Source organism: Nematolebias whitei, chromosome 21 (genome assembly GCF_014905685.2).
Source record: "Nematolebias whitei isolate Nwh7 chromosome 21, NemWhi1, whole genome shotgun sequence".
In the NCBI taxonomy this organism is placed as follows: Eukaryota; Metazoa; Chordata; class Actinopteri; order Cyprinodontiformes; family Rivulidae; genus Nematolebias; species Nematolebias whitei.
Window position 1 is genome coordinate 24,583,525 of NC_056518.1, and position 14,489 is coordinate 24,598,013.

Consider the following 14,489-nt stretch of genomic DNA (forward strand, 5'->3'; position numbering starts at 1 on the left):
GCTCTTCTGACGCAAAGCAGCCGCAGGAGAAGCGAAGAAGAAGCTGCTGGCACCGGCTGCACGTGCATAAACATCAGTCACAACATGGGGAAACGGAGACAGAAAAATCAAATCTTCACTAATTTATCAAAAAAACAGAAGAAACACTTGAAGGAATTTGGAGAGGAGCATCCGTTTCACGATGTGTAAGACGTTTAGGATTACTCGGGCTGTTTTAAAGAACAACGAGCTAGTTTTTTGAGTTAGCCATGAAGCTAATTGCACTGGCTAACTCGTACTTTCGCAACAATAAGTGTGTCAACAACGAAATTATCAGCTAAATAATTAAGAGCCTGTTAGTTTAAAAATGGCGTTGTATTGAAAGGATTTAACATTTATTACGCAGAAATACTAAATAAATTTCCAACTATAGTGAATCTAATGTGCTAGAAACAAGCAAGTAGTATTCATAATAATGAATTATAACTATAAATAAAACTACTTATCATACTCCTACTCAAACTGCAAACTCACATAAGACTTATGTGAGTTTGCAGTACATTTGAAAGGTGTTTTAGCTGTAATATTTCAGCTATTACTTTGTATTTTACTATTTTTTTTCACAGAGTACATGAAAGGCCCGACAGGACTGAAATAATAATGGAACTGGTGAGTAGCACTTTAATATAAGATACCAAAACAAATCAAGAATACGTAGTATTCTGCCGCACCACTAAAGTTATTATTTAAGTCCAAATATACATACATTCATGTGTTTTCAACCATATTTTAGCCATACATTTGCAACATGAAGTAGTACTTTATGGAGCTTGTTGTGAAAATACCCACATATGGTTATCTGACATGACTACAAACCTAAAACCAAACATTTATTTAGCTAACCAGTATTATTTAAAGAAGTGTTTAGGTTTGCAGCCTTTTTCATTTAAGAATTAAATCATAATCAAGACTTTTCATCTTTATCTCCCCCAAACTTGTTTAAAAGTTTAAGACTACAACAACAAATACATGAGATTGAATTTCTTAGTTCATAACAATATATTATTGTTCACCGCTGGAAATAAAATGTATTCTGTAAGCTCATTTTACTCATTTAATGTGAGATGGTACTTTGGCAAGTAAAATATGTTTTATTCAATATATGCTAACATATTTATTGTAATAATAACTTTAAATATGGAATATATCTAAGCCTTATTTATTTTCAAATAATTGAATTTATATTCTGTCATTTCTCGTGCTGAGACAGTTTTGCTTCAGTTTTGTTCTTGTGTGTTTAAGAAGTTTTTTTTTTATTAAATGTGCACAAACCTATCTACTCGTTTTGTTGAGATTGCAGACACTTGTTACCTGTCGTGTCCACTTTGAATCTGTCTGTTCGACTGTTGAGTTGTGTTTGTCATTAACTCACAGTCGCAAAAATGATCCATTTTTGTTCCCTAAAAGTGTTTGGGTGGAACAAAAATAAACTTGTGCATCTTCCCAAGTCAAAAATGGGCACATATAAGTACTTTTTTTTTTTTTAAGTACTAAAGTACTAAACCAACATATCCTTAAGCTCCTCTGCCTGGTTTGGGATTGTTCTGTTTTTAGTGACATTTTGAAAACTTTTTGAATATACAGTCAGTTTTTGTTGTTCTGCTCTTGTCTGTGTCGTAGCCATCGAGTCCGGAACAATCCGATTCTGAGGCCGATGACGAGGAAGAAGTGGAAGAAGAACCAGAGCAGAAATCCGCCTATACGAAGCTTCTTTCATCCCTTAATCAACCCACAGGTGACATCCAGAGCGAAGACGAGGAAAGCTCTGATGATGATGATGAAGAAGATGATGAGGAGGAAGTGCTTCTTGGTGAGGTTTTTTAAGCACTTCTGACATTTAGCAGGGGTTGACATAATGAAATGTTCCAGGTTGTCCAGCAGACAACCTCTTGACCAAATTTTTTTTGTCCGCAACCTTTACAAAAAAGAAGGCGAAAAAAATCCAAAGAAATTTTTTATTTATTAAGTATTTTGCACTATATGCAAAGTTCACTATATACAAATGTTCTCAGTCAGTCATCTTGTGGACTGCTTGAATTTCCAAGCTACTGAGAAACAGACTCTTTCAGGAGCTGCTGGAGTGGAACTTCCTCGTTCTCTTTGTTGTCATCAGATTTTACTTGAGAGACACTCGCAGCATTTTTAAGGCAGAGATTAAAACAGAAAAAATCTTTTGACAGAAATTTTTTCTACAAGTTATGTTGACCCATTGACTAAAAATCTAAGTTTATGATTATTATAGAGGGCGGTGATGGAGCTGAGGATAGTGAAGATGAAAGTGAAGACGAAGGTCCTGCTGATGAAGATGTGGAAGTGAAGGAGGAGGAGGAGGAGAAGAAAGCAGAAGGTGAAGAGTTTGTAGACAAGGAACACGAGTCGGAGTTCTGTTTAGAGACGAACTTCATGAAAAACGAAGAGCACGATGAGGATGACAAATCTGCACAAAATCCTAAAGATGGTAAGAAAAAACTAATTGGTTAAAATGTCAAAATATGTTGTTTTTTTAATTGATGTTTATGTTTCTTCAAGGTTTTATTTTTCTGATAAAGCAAATTGTAAAATATGCAAAATATGAATAAAATTTCAATATATTTCTAATAATCTGCATCTGCAGATATGTTTTTACAGCATTTGGACACAGAACTCACCGAAGAGGATATAGAAAAGTTAACATCTGGCAGCAAATCCAAAACTCAAATTTTGGTAATACACAAACTAATGAATTAATCAGCTTTTTCTTCCTTTCTTTTTTTTATTTCTTTTTTAAATTTTTACAATTTTTTTTTTGTTTTATTGTTTAGTGGCCTAAACTGGGGAATCTTCTCTGCACCAAACCTTTTGAGGAGTTTGGCTCCATCGGCACACAGAAGAACTCAAACTTGCCGATTTTCCACAAACTTTTAGAGAACAGCTGGAAATGTCTGAACCAGTCCTCCAATCCTAAAGGAGTAGCTGAAGAAATCAGCCCTCTGCAGCTGGAGCTACTAGCTCTCATGGGTACCTACAAGGATGTGTTTTATTCTGAGATGTGCCCCATTAAGCACCATCCACAGGTTCTAAGTTCGTACTGCCTCCATGTGCTCAACCACGTCCTGAAGTCAAACTCCAGAATCCTGGCCCACAACGCGCAGCTCAGAGAGCAAAAAGCTCTAACTAAAGCCAGAGCAGAACCACAAGACGAACCCAGAGACCAGGGACTGACCAGACCGAAGGTAAAATACTGACTTGATTGTAGATGTTTGTCTCAGCTTCAGTCAGGTGAGAAAACACAGATTGGACTACAAGCTGTGTTCTGTAGTGATAATGCGAGGTGTTTCTGATTGTGACCAAAAGAAGTAAAAACTCTAGAACTTATAGAAATGTGCCTCGTTTTAAAGGAACACAGCTAAAATCAACTTTCCACTCTAATTAATCAAATTAATTAATTAACACAAACTGTAATTAGGGCCAGAAAGAGGGATCTAAGTAAGAAAATGGTCTTTTCTGACATCTTCACAGCAGTTTTGTTCCAAAACACATGGAAAAAATTAAAACTCCTTAGGTATGTGCGATAATTAAACATCTCAGTTGAAATGCACTTTGTGGTTTGAAGGTGATTGTGTTTGCCATTACACAATCATTACACAAGACTCGAAACTAAAAGTAAACAAACATATTATTGTTAGGTTTAAATAACTAATAATCAGTCATTCAGAAACCTCCTGCTTCACACAGTCAACGACGCAGTCAGATCTTTTTGTTCCTGATCTGTATTAGATTCCTTTCAAGGGCACATTCTAACATAATTTATTCACTTTTATATTTATTTATTAAAGTGAAAAAACTTTTACAGATCCAAGCAGTTTTGAGCAATCCGTTCTCTCTCTCGTCATACAGTCGCACGTTGTGTTGATTAATTTAGTCGCGCATCGAAGCGGTCAAATTATCCCCATTTGGTGTGGGAGGCGTCCGTCTCTCTGATTTATTAGACCGGACAGTTTTTCACGAGACACAACCTCGACCCGCGAGAAGAAGGAAAAAAGACAAAGTTTGTGCAAAGAGATCTACAACTATAACATGTGTCCTGTTTTCATCACAGAAAAATATAACACAATTTGTAAAATTTTTGCAGTTGGTGATTCAGGAAATTTATGTCTATATATTTTCTCAGGAGCCGCCACTGTTTTTGACTGGATTGTATTTACAGTAATTCGTGTCTAGAAGCTCATTCGCCACATGTTGTAACACAAAACCTCACTGATAACTGGAGAATCAGGTTCTAGTTAGCTGCTCCCTGCATCCACTGAACAACACGCAGGATGCCAGCAGGTCTGTTGATGTAAATTGAAATAAATCACCTGAGCTGCATTTATCAGAGGTGTTTGTTTTAAAAATATACTTCTAGATATTTAGATTAAGCTGCAAAACGTTGTTGGATACTGTGCTATACTGAAAGAATTTTTTTTGTTGTTGTTTTGCGCTGCATTTCTGCAATGATTGTGATCTGTTTGTCAGGTTCTGATTTTGGTTCCGTTGCGAGGCGGTGCCCTTCAGATTGTCCACACACTCGTCAGCCTGCTGGAGACAAAGGGCAAGAAGATCATGGTCAGCAACAAGAAGAAGTTCAAGGAGGAGTTTGGAATGGAGGCCGATGAGAAGCCACCCAACCTGCACAGACCAGATGAATATAACGCCATCTTTTCAGGCAACGTGGACGATCACTTCAGGATCGGTACGGTTCATAACGACAAAAACACAAGACCTCAGTCTGAGTTTATCTCTGAGAGTGTCCTCTTCTCCCCAGGTGTGTCCATAGTGAAAGGCAATGTTCGTCTCTACGCCCCCTTTTACTCGTCAGACATCATCATCGCGTCTCCACTCGGCCTTCGCACCGTGCTGGGAGCAGAAGGAGAGAAAAAAAGAGACTTTGACTTCCTGTCGTCCATCGAGCTGCTGGTCCTGGACCATGCAGATATTTACCTCATGCAGAACTGGGAGCACGTCTTGGTATGTTCATACCACGGCGCCACCTGCTGTCAAACAGCGAACCTGATCCCAGTCTAAACCAGATTTGTTCATTCTAATATCAAACTCTGAGCTTAATTAAATGATTTCTTAAAGAGATGTAGTTGAGGTTTGTTGTCTCCCCTCACCAGCATGTGGTGAAGCACATGAACCTGCAGCCACTGGACTCCCACGGCGTCGACTTTTCCAGAGTCAGGATGTGGAACCTGAACAACTGGGCAAGACACTACAGGCAGACGCTGGTGTTCAGCTCCATCCAGGAGCCCCAAATCAACAACATCCTGACCAAACACTGTGCCAACTACAGAGGACAGGTCCGGTAGACACTGTTTACATTTCAAATAACTTTAGAGGAAACCTGAGAGAGAAAATAATGCATATAAGATCTCAATACTTTGTATCTTTCTCTTGTATATAATTTGGTAAAAGGAGGAGGTTGCCATTTGATTGACAGGAGATTCATTTCACAACGACGTGGACTTTAAAACATTTTCTATTTAGCAATGGAGGAAACTTCAAATGCAGCACAAATTGTAACTTTTGTTATTGAATAAAACAAATCAGGTATTTATAGAAGAACACAATTATTTCATAAAGGAAATAGTTAATTTGTTTTAGAGCTAAATGTTTTGTCCATTCTGTGGCTAAACAGGTTTTGCAAGTAAAAACTCATGCGGTCAAAATAACAAACAAACAAAAAGATTATTAAAACATTCCTCAAACTGTATATATATAAAAAAAATAAATTACCCAAGTAACACACAAGCATCTATAATCAGAAGTGAAGTCCGGGTTTAAAATAAAAAACCAAATAGCTAAACTTTTTTTTTTTTTTTTTTTGCAGATTGTCACTAAAAACATGCCACAAACCGGCTCCATCTGCCAGGTTCTGGTCCAGCTGCCTCACGTGTTCCAGATGTTTTCCTCCCAAAGCTTCATAGATCACGATGCTCGGTAAGATTATGGGAAAATATTTCTCAGCGTCGTCATATCTACAAGAGGTTCATCTGTTTGTGCTACATCCTTGTGGTTGTTTTATTAATTGATCAGCTTTTACACGACCAAAGAGCAACGGCAGAATAAATCCTTGTTTCCAATTGTATTTTCTGCTCGTAGGTTTCAGTTTTTTGTAGATAAAGTGCTGCCTCAGTACAAGGACTCGGTTATGTCCCACACCCTGATCTACATCCCGTCCTACTTCGACTATGTTCGATTGCGAAACCACATGAAGAAGAAGGATATGAACTTCACCTGCATCTGCGAGTATTCCAGCAAGTCGGAGGTGTCTCGAGCACGGCATTTCTTCCAGAAAGGAGAGAAGCAGTTCCTGCTCTTCACCGAACGCTTCCACTTCTACAAGAGGTCAGTTCAGTCCAACGATCCTCGCCGTCTTTTGTTCTGTGTGTGGATTTAAGTTCTCATTTCGTGTTTGTTGTGCAAAAACCACTGAAGGTTGTCCTGTTAGCCAGTAGAATTGTTTCTGCTATTAAATTTTTAGCTAATTCCTCGTAGAGCTGGACTTGATGAGGTTGAGTAAAAATGATGTGATGGAAGTTCTGAAGCGAGAACTCCTGGAATCGTTTCCACATCAGCAGAGTTTAAAACCTTCATAACCACTCTGAGTTTATATAACTTTAGCTGCATTTCAGAGTCCTGACACTGTCATTCCAATAAAAAACTGAATGTCAAATCACTTAAATGTTTATTTAATTCTGGCAATTTGAGACCAATTTATTTTATGTTTTTGTGTGATCTTGTTTGAAATGGTTCAGCTTTTCCAGCCTTTATTTTAAGAACTAAGGGACAAACTTTAACCACTAAAAACTTTTTACCTTTTGCTGTTTTGTTTGAAAATGCAAGAGTTTTTAGTCAGTTGGCATCCCAACAATAAAACCGAAAAGTTCTGTTGATTATGAGCGTTTGTCCTCTTATAATGAACTTTATTGAATAAATTATACAACCTGCGTTATGCCACATTACATATGCGTTTTATAATCCTATTACAAAAAGTTATGTGAATGATTCTTGCATCAAATCCTGCAGAAACACTGATTTTGGAACATTTTTTTGTTCAGGTACACCATCAAAGGGATCCACAACCTGATATTCTACGGACTGCCCACCTTCCCGCACTACTACAGCGAGGTGTGTAACATGCTGGCAGCAGGTCGTCAGGGGGAGGAGGCCAGCTGGACCTGCACCGCCCTCTACTCCCGATACGACGCCAACAAACTGGCTGCCGTCACCGGAGCACAGCGGGCCAGACAGATGCTGCACTCCGACAAGAACGTTCACCTTTTTGTGACGGGAGCAGAGGACAAAGCTTCCTGATGGTGCTGAACGGATCAAAGACAGACCGTCAGATAACTGGCATGTTGTTCTCATTAAACTGCTTATATTTTATTATATCATTCCACATTCAGGCATGTTTTGTTTGGTGTGTTGAAGCAAAAATGTTAAGTCAGAAAAAAATTAAAATTCAAAAACATTGTGACTGTTTGCTGACATTTTCTTATCTATTAGATATTTTACATCATTATAAGTTTATAGTTATATCTGCCAAAATTAGATACAGATAAGTAAAACAATTTAAAGATGTTTAAAATTTTGAAAACTTGAGATATTAAGAAGTGTCTAAATATATAAGAAACGACTTCATTGAATAATCTAGCAACTGCCTGATAACACTGGCTCCACTCCTGTTGGCACTATTTTTCCAGCTTTTTGGAAACCAAATCATCATGTGTCTGAATCAACATTTTTATTGTTTTGTGTTTGTTTATTTTTAGTTCATTGTTTGCCTTCTACCTACTTCTGCATTGTTGTTGCTATTTTAGCTTTTCCTATATGAAAATCTTGAGCTAACTGAGATTAAGAGCTATTTCTTTTTTTAGTCTTTATTAAAATACTTATTTACAAATAATTTGATATACACTTTTTTTTAGCTATCGCTTTACAAATTTTAACTAGTTTTTTCCTACCTTTATCTAGGCTTTTGCTACTTTTAAATAGCATTTTGTTATTTTTAGCCTTTAGCTAGTGTTTTTGCTGCATTTATCTTATGCCTGGCATTTTGATGCTTTATCAATTACCTAGAGTTTTGCTATTTTTGGCTCTTCTGATTCTTTTTGATTTTAGGTAGTGTTTTAGATTTATTTTTTTTAGCTAACATTCTTGTTTTATCTTTAAGCACTCAGTTTCAGCTTCTTTAACAATGTTCAGTAAAGTCATTCTTAAAAACCTCATGCATGTTGGCAGTATTGGTCTTCCATACCGATGTCAGACGCTTGTGGTTAACCATTAGGAATGCTAAACCAGAGAACTTTAGTGCGAGATAAATCATTTGTTGCCTGGTTGTCTGAGCAACGAGCACTCTGACTGTTCTGACACAGTTCTGGATCTCTGACGTAACAAAAGACAAAAACATTTAAATGTTGCTGATTCATTTGAATGCTGGTATGTAGAAAAAGGTGTTATATGACCCACCCTCATAATTATTAACTCCACATGTTGATGCAATAGTGACTTTGCCCACATAATTAGAGGGTTTACCTGCAGTGTTTTGGCCGGCAGACAGCAGACGGTCTGAAACTCCGGCCTGGTGATGGACGGCGAGCCACAGAAGCTCAGCCTAAAGCGGGACGTGGGGCTGATGGGAGCCGTGTCGCTGATTGGTGGGACGATGATCGGGTCTGGGATCTTCATGTCTCCACAGACGGTGATCTCCACCATTGGCAGCCCTGGAGCCAGCCTGGTGGTTTGGGCCTGCTGTGGCTTACTGGTGATAATGGTATCTTTCTGTTACGCTGAGCTGGGCACCGTTATCGAAGAGTCAGGAGGAGAGTACATCTACATCCTCAGGACCTGGGGCCCAGTTGTTGCCTTCATGCTGGTGTTCAGCTCTGTGTTTTTTGTCAGACCAGCTGGCGTTGCTGGCATCGCCCTGAGTTTCGCTCAGTACGTCGTGGCTCCTTTTTATTCAGAATGCCTCCCTCCTGTGCTGGTGGTGAAATGCGTAGCTGCCGCAGCGATTATAGCTCTAGCTGTCGTAAACTGCCTGAATGTTCGCTTTGCGATGTCGGTGCAGGTGTTTTTTATGGTGGCCAAAGTTGTGGCCTTGGGAGTCATCATAATCGGAGGGGTGGTGATGCTCATCAGGGGCCACACTGGCAGCTTTGAAGATTCCTTCGAGAACACAAATGTTGGTATCAACCCAATCGGTATCGCTTTCTACCAGGGACTGTGGTCGTACGACGGCTGGAACAATCTGAACTATGTGACGGAGGAGCTGAAACGCCCCGAGGTAAGAGGAGTTATTGATCAGCTGGTGAACAGTAACAGCTCTAACTCAATCACTTTTACAGATATTGATCTAAACCGATGTGGAATCCCTCAGGATACATGGATGAAGGTCTTGGAGCTAACCCAATTCAAGATGGCCGCCACAGCCAACTGATCACATAGAACATAAAAATGTCATTAAGTCAGTCTTACAGTTTTTGAACTAAACTCGTGGTTGTAGCTGAAAGTCATTTACAACACGTTCTTCAGTTGCCATCACTGAGATGTTTTAGTTTTTGTCTGGTAGCAAAATATCTCAAGTCAGTGGGCGGTGTTTAATGAAGCTTTCGTACAGTAATTGGATGGACATCTTTTAAATAATGATAAGATTCTCAATTGGTTGGAAATGCCCTTTGACCTTTCCCAGATCAGTTGGGCAGCAACAGTTGGTCTTCATTGCTGTTGTCTTTCCATCTTGGCGTTGTGTTAACAAGCGCCTGAATGCGCCGTGGCCTAGATTTAGCTAAACAAGGGATGTTATTGTGGAAGCTGTGCGTGTGTTCACCAGAATTTTTGCCAACATTTTATCTTTATGAACTGTTAAAGATAAGAGAGGCCTTTTTTAATTCTTATTTTTTACAGTGTGCTGATGTGTAAGAGGGTGCTTTCCTTTCTCATGACTCAGTATGATGAAGATAATGATCAACTTTCTTGATAGTCTAATCAGTAATTTTATTTTGCAACAACTGGCTCCAGACTAAGAACACGGTGTTTAACAGAAGGAATGATATTTTTTAAATTGTCCTCAGTGTTTTTTCATTGGATGAGTGTAAATGGAAGCTTTTTTTTGCAAAACTGCAGCCAGTTAAAAAAGTGTGTTTGGAAATCAAACCACTTCGCCCCATTTCTTCATTTAATGTCTGTTTACGCTCTGGTTGAGTCTGACATTACCCAGTAGCTCACAGTTAAATGCAGTGACGACTGTGCTGCTTTAATTAAAGTTACTTCAGAGAGGAGCAGCTTCAGCCATCGATGGCAGAGAAGCTCAGTCTGAAGAGGGATGTTGGGATATTTGGAGCGGTGTCCATTGTTGGGACCATGGTGGGAGCTGGGATCTTTATCAACCTTCCAGTACGTCCTGCTCATCTCACCCCAGTGCCAGCCTTCTCGTATGGGCCTGCTGTGGGCTGATAGTCTGGGCTCTGCTATGCTGAACTGGGAACTGTCATTCCAGAGTCTAGAGGCGAGTGCATCTACATCTGCAGACGTCTGAGAAAGTCATGGCCTTCATGTGTTCATCTTCCTCATGGTCATGAGGCTCGTGAGTGTAATGGCTCTGAGCTGTGCAGAATACATCGTGCCCCCCTTCTACAGCAGCTGCCCCCTCTCTGCAACTGGTTTTGAAATGTGTAGCTGCAGGAATGATCCTCTTGTTGGCCATAATAATCAGCTCGAGTGTGCAGTTTGCCTCCTGCATCCAGGCGGTCTCCATGGCAGTCAAAGTTGAGGCGCTGGTGATCGTCCTGGGAGGGGTCGCCATGCTTTTTTTAGGGCAACCCTTAGAACTTGGACGACTCTTTTAAGAACATACGTCAATGTCAGCTCCATTATCTTTGCTTTCTGTCAGGAGTTGTGGTCCTACAACGGATGGAATATAATCTTCAACTGGATTTAGATATAATGTGCATATATGTTTAATCTTTCTTATTGTCCTTGTCTTTAAGCAAAAAATCCCATGAAACATAGGACAAATTTTAATGAAACTTGTAAATGGGTAACTAAGTCTTTGCTCAATAATCCAGGTATACAATCAAACAATTTTCAGTCAGGTCATTTGGACAGTTTCTTTTTTGTGCTGAAATATTTCACCTCCATCCAGAAGGCTTCATCAGTCAAGGAAACACAACACAAAACTGATTCTTCCCCATGTAAAAGGGAATTGAATGTCCAATTAAGTCAACCCACTTCCAACAATAAACAGAAATAGCAATAATTCTGTCCATTTTACAGAAATTAATAGAATATTTTGTGAGGTAGTAGCTGATCAGAGCCCCCAGCACACATTCTGAGTATTAACAGGTTGTGCAAGATCTTTGTGTAAAATGTTGCCCTTTGGAGTCCACCCAGTCTGTTAGCAAAGTGTCTCATGGACCAGCGGACACATTTTTAAGAAACTTTCAGGAAATAAAATCATTGGCTTTATTTTATCAACTGATTAACGTTTGGAAACAATCAAATTTGAATGGGCTCAGCCAAATGACCTTTGCAAACACACAAATGGCTATAATCTAGTCACTTTTACAGATGTTGAGCTCACATTTGATATGGAAGCAGCTGAGAGTCCAGTACAACACATACTACGAGCATAGCAAATTGCCTAATTGTACATAATGTTATTTTCAATCTCAACATAAAGTTCTCCTGGCATTAAAGACGACAGATGATGCATTCTTTCAATGTTCCTTTAGGTGATCATGTTGAGGGAAAAGGTGTGAAGGTCAATGTGATCTAAAGTTGCCACTACAAAGTGCAAAGAAAGGCTTGTATACGAGTTTAATCAGCAGCTGGGTGTAAAAAGTTTACAACCACAGATTAATCATAAATCCTGTTGCTTATAAAATGTTGAAGGCGTTTCAATGCGTCTTGGTGTTTTTGTGTGACTGAGCTGTGCGAGCGTCATGGCAGAGAAGGAAACCGTGAAAATCAAGCGGGTTATCGGATTGACGGGAGGTGTAGCCCTGGTTTGTGGAACCATGATTGGATCTGGGATCTTCATGTCTCCTCAGTATGTTCTAACCTACGTGGGGAGCCCGGGGGCCAGTCTGGTGATCTGGGCACTCTCTGGAGCTGTGGCCATGTTCGCGGCGCTGTCCTACACTGAGATTGGGACCATCATCCCAGAATCTGGTGGGGATTTCATCTACATACTGAGGATTTACGGGCCGTGCCCCGCTTTCTTTGCTGCGGTCACTTTCATCCTGCTGGTAAAGCCTTTCGGTACCGCTGCAGTAGCCATCAGCATTGCAAAGTATGTGATGGCACCGTTTTACTCCAGCTGTCAGCCTCCACAGCTGGTTGTGAAATGCATTGCAGCCGTCGCCATCTTGGTCGTGGCCATCATCAACATCTTGAACGCCCGTGTTGCCATCAGAGTCCAAGTTGTCTTCACAGTGACCAAAGTGGTGGCACTGACAGCCATTGCACTTGGTGGGATAGCGGAGATCATACAGAACAACACTGTGATTGTGGAGAATTTAAATGTTGAGGACTCGTTTAAAGGGACTCGAGTCTCTGTCAGTGCTTTAGGGATGGCTTTTTATCAAGGACTCTGGTCTTATTCTGGCTGGAACAACCTAAATTATGTCACAGAGGAGCTGAAAAAACCAGAGGTGAGAAGATAGATTATCAAAAACCAGTTCTCATGAGCTCTTAAATCTTGAATATAAAGATTACCCAACGGTTAAAGGACAAGTATAATGATTTTATCTGTCTGTCTGCAAATCATGTGAACCCAAATTTTTATTCACAGTGGATAATAGTAAACCTGTTGGACATTTAAACTTTGAAATTGCATCATTTTAAAGGTAATTTTAAGTAATCATAATCATAAGGTAATTTTTAATTTTGTGGCAGCTCACAAAAGTTGGGACCGGGTTATGATTTCCAGTGTGAAGCATCTGCTTTTCTTTTAGCAACAATCTGTAAACGCCTCTGAGCTGAGGAGACCAGATGTTGGAGTTCTTCGAGGGAGCATTGGCCCATTCTTGTCTGATGGAGGATTCTTGTTAAACAGTCCCGGATCGTTTGCAAGTTTTTTTGGTTCATGATGTTTTCAACTAATCAGAGGTCTGGACTGGCCAGTTCAGCACCCGGACTCTTCTATTACTGAGCCTTGGGCTTGGACTTTTCATCTCTGAAGCCGTTGAAGCCGTAATGAATGCTGAACATGGTTTAGCACTGTTTTGCTGAAATATGCTAGACTTTCCCTACAAACGATGTTGACTGGATGGGAGCAGATGTTCTTTAACCTGTGTTTCCAGATGTGTAAGCCGCTTATGCTATATGCACTAATGCACCCCCATATCATCAGAGAGGAAGGCTTTTGAACAGTGCACTGTCTTATTGATCCACTGTGAATAAAAGATTGTTTGTTTTTTACATTTTAAATAATTGATTTGTTTTTTGTATTTTACAAAAACATCACAACTGTTTAACCTTTGGGGTCAACCAAAGTCAAAATGGATTCCATTAATATTTATGTCATTTATTTCTATAACAACAGACTTTTCATATTTGGAAGTTTTTTTTTATTTTTTTTAGGTAAATCTTCCCAGAGCTCTGGTGATAGCCATTTCTCTGGTAACGGGTTTGTATCTGCTGGTGAACGTGAGCTATCTGACCGTGATGACACCTAAAGAGCTGATGACCTCCAACGCCGTCGCCGTTACCTGGGGGTAAAGAACGCACGCTCTTTCAACCTTTTACAAAGCTGGCTTTTTATTCTCAAACAATTAATTCAAGACAGGGATTATTTTAACGAGGAATGTTTCTCGGACAGGAATAAGGTGTTAGGCAGCTGGGGCTGGATCATGTCGGTGGCTGCAGCTCTTTCTGCTTTTGGATCTTTGAACGGGACTTTCTTCAGCGGGGGTCGGGTCTGTTTTGTAGCAGCCAGAGAAGGACACATGGTAACTGCCTTTACAGAATTGTACAAAGTTTGTTCGGATTGAAAAATGTTGGCTGACGTTTTGAAGCCTCTGCCCGATATCCCAACATTTAAATTTCTTGAATCAAAAGCAACATCTGTATAAACCTTTGTTTCTACTGCAGTGGTCCTCAATCCTAGTTCTCGGGGAGTGGGGGCACTATTCTGCATGTTTTTATTGTTTACCTGCTCCTCAGCAGGTCTTCCAAGTTCTGCAGAATCCTGTTAATAACTCATTTATTCAGATTAGGTGTATTGAAGAAGAGAAACGTCTGTAACATACAGGATGGTGGCCCTCGAGGATCATGATTGGACAACCCTGAGATAAAACATACAGCATAGTGGCCCTCGAGGACCAGGATTGGACACCACTGATATAAAATATCCAGGATAGTGGCCCTTGAGGTCCAAGATTGGGGACCACTGATATAAAACATGCAGGATAGTGGCCCTTGAGGTC

General features: G+C 39.9%; 2 protein-coding genes across 2 annotated transcripts in view; both read left to right on the plus strand.

Annotated features, from left to right (window-relative positions):
* On the plus strand, window positions 1-7,461 carry utp25 (UTP25 small subunit processor component). The gene is made up of 12 exons (XM_037694746.1): window positions 1-185; window positions 606-648; window positions 1,660-1,849; window positions 2,282-2,497; window positions 2,654-2,742; window positions 2,841-3,251; window positions 4,534-4,750; window positions 4,823-5,025; window positions 5,175-5,357; window positions 5,888-5,997; window positions 6,160-6,405; window positions 7,119-7,461. Exons 1-12 carry the CDS (start codon window positions 85-87, stop codon window positions 7,372-7,374), a joined length of 2,265 nt encoding a protein of 754 aa, XP_037550674.1. The 5' UTR covers window positions 1-84; the 3' UTR covers window positions 7,375-7,461.
* A 1,186-nt stretch (window positions 7,462-8,647) lies between these two features.
* zmp:0000001267 (b(0,+)-type amino acid transporter 1) overlaps window positions 8,648-14,489 on the plus strand; it is a 6,832-nt gene continuing 990 nt past the window's right edge. The window contains exons 1-3 of the mRNA XM_037694738.1: window positions 8,648-9,346; window positions 13,645-13,778; window positions 13,883-14,012. Coding sequence (XP_037550666.1) covers window positions 8,648-9,346; window positions 13,645-13,778; window positions 13,883-14,012 — 963 coding nt within the window. The remainder of the gene's footprint in view (window positions 9,347-13,644; window positions 13,779-13,882; window positions 14,013-14,489) is intronic.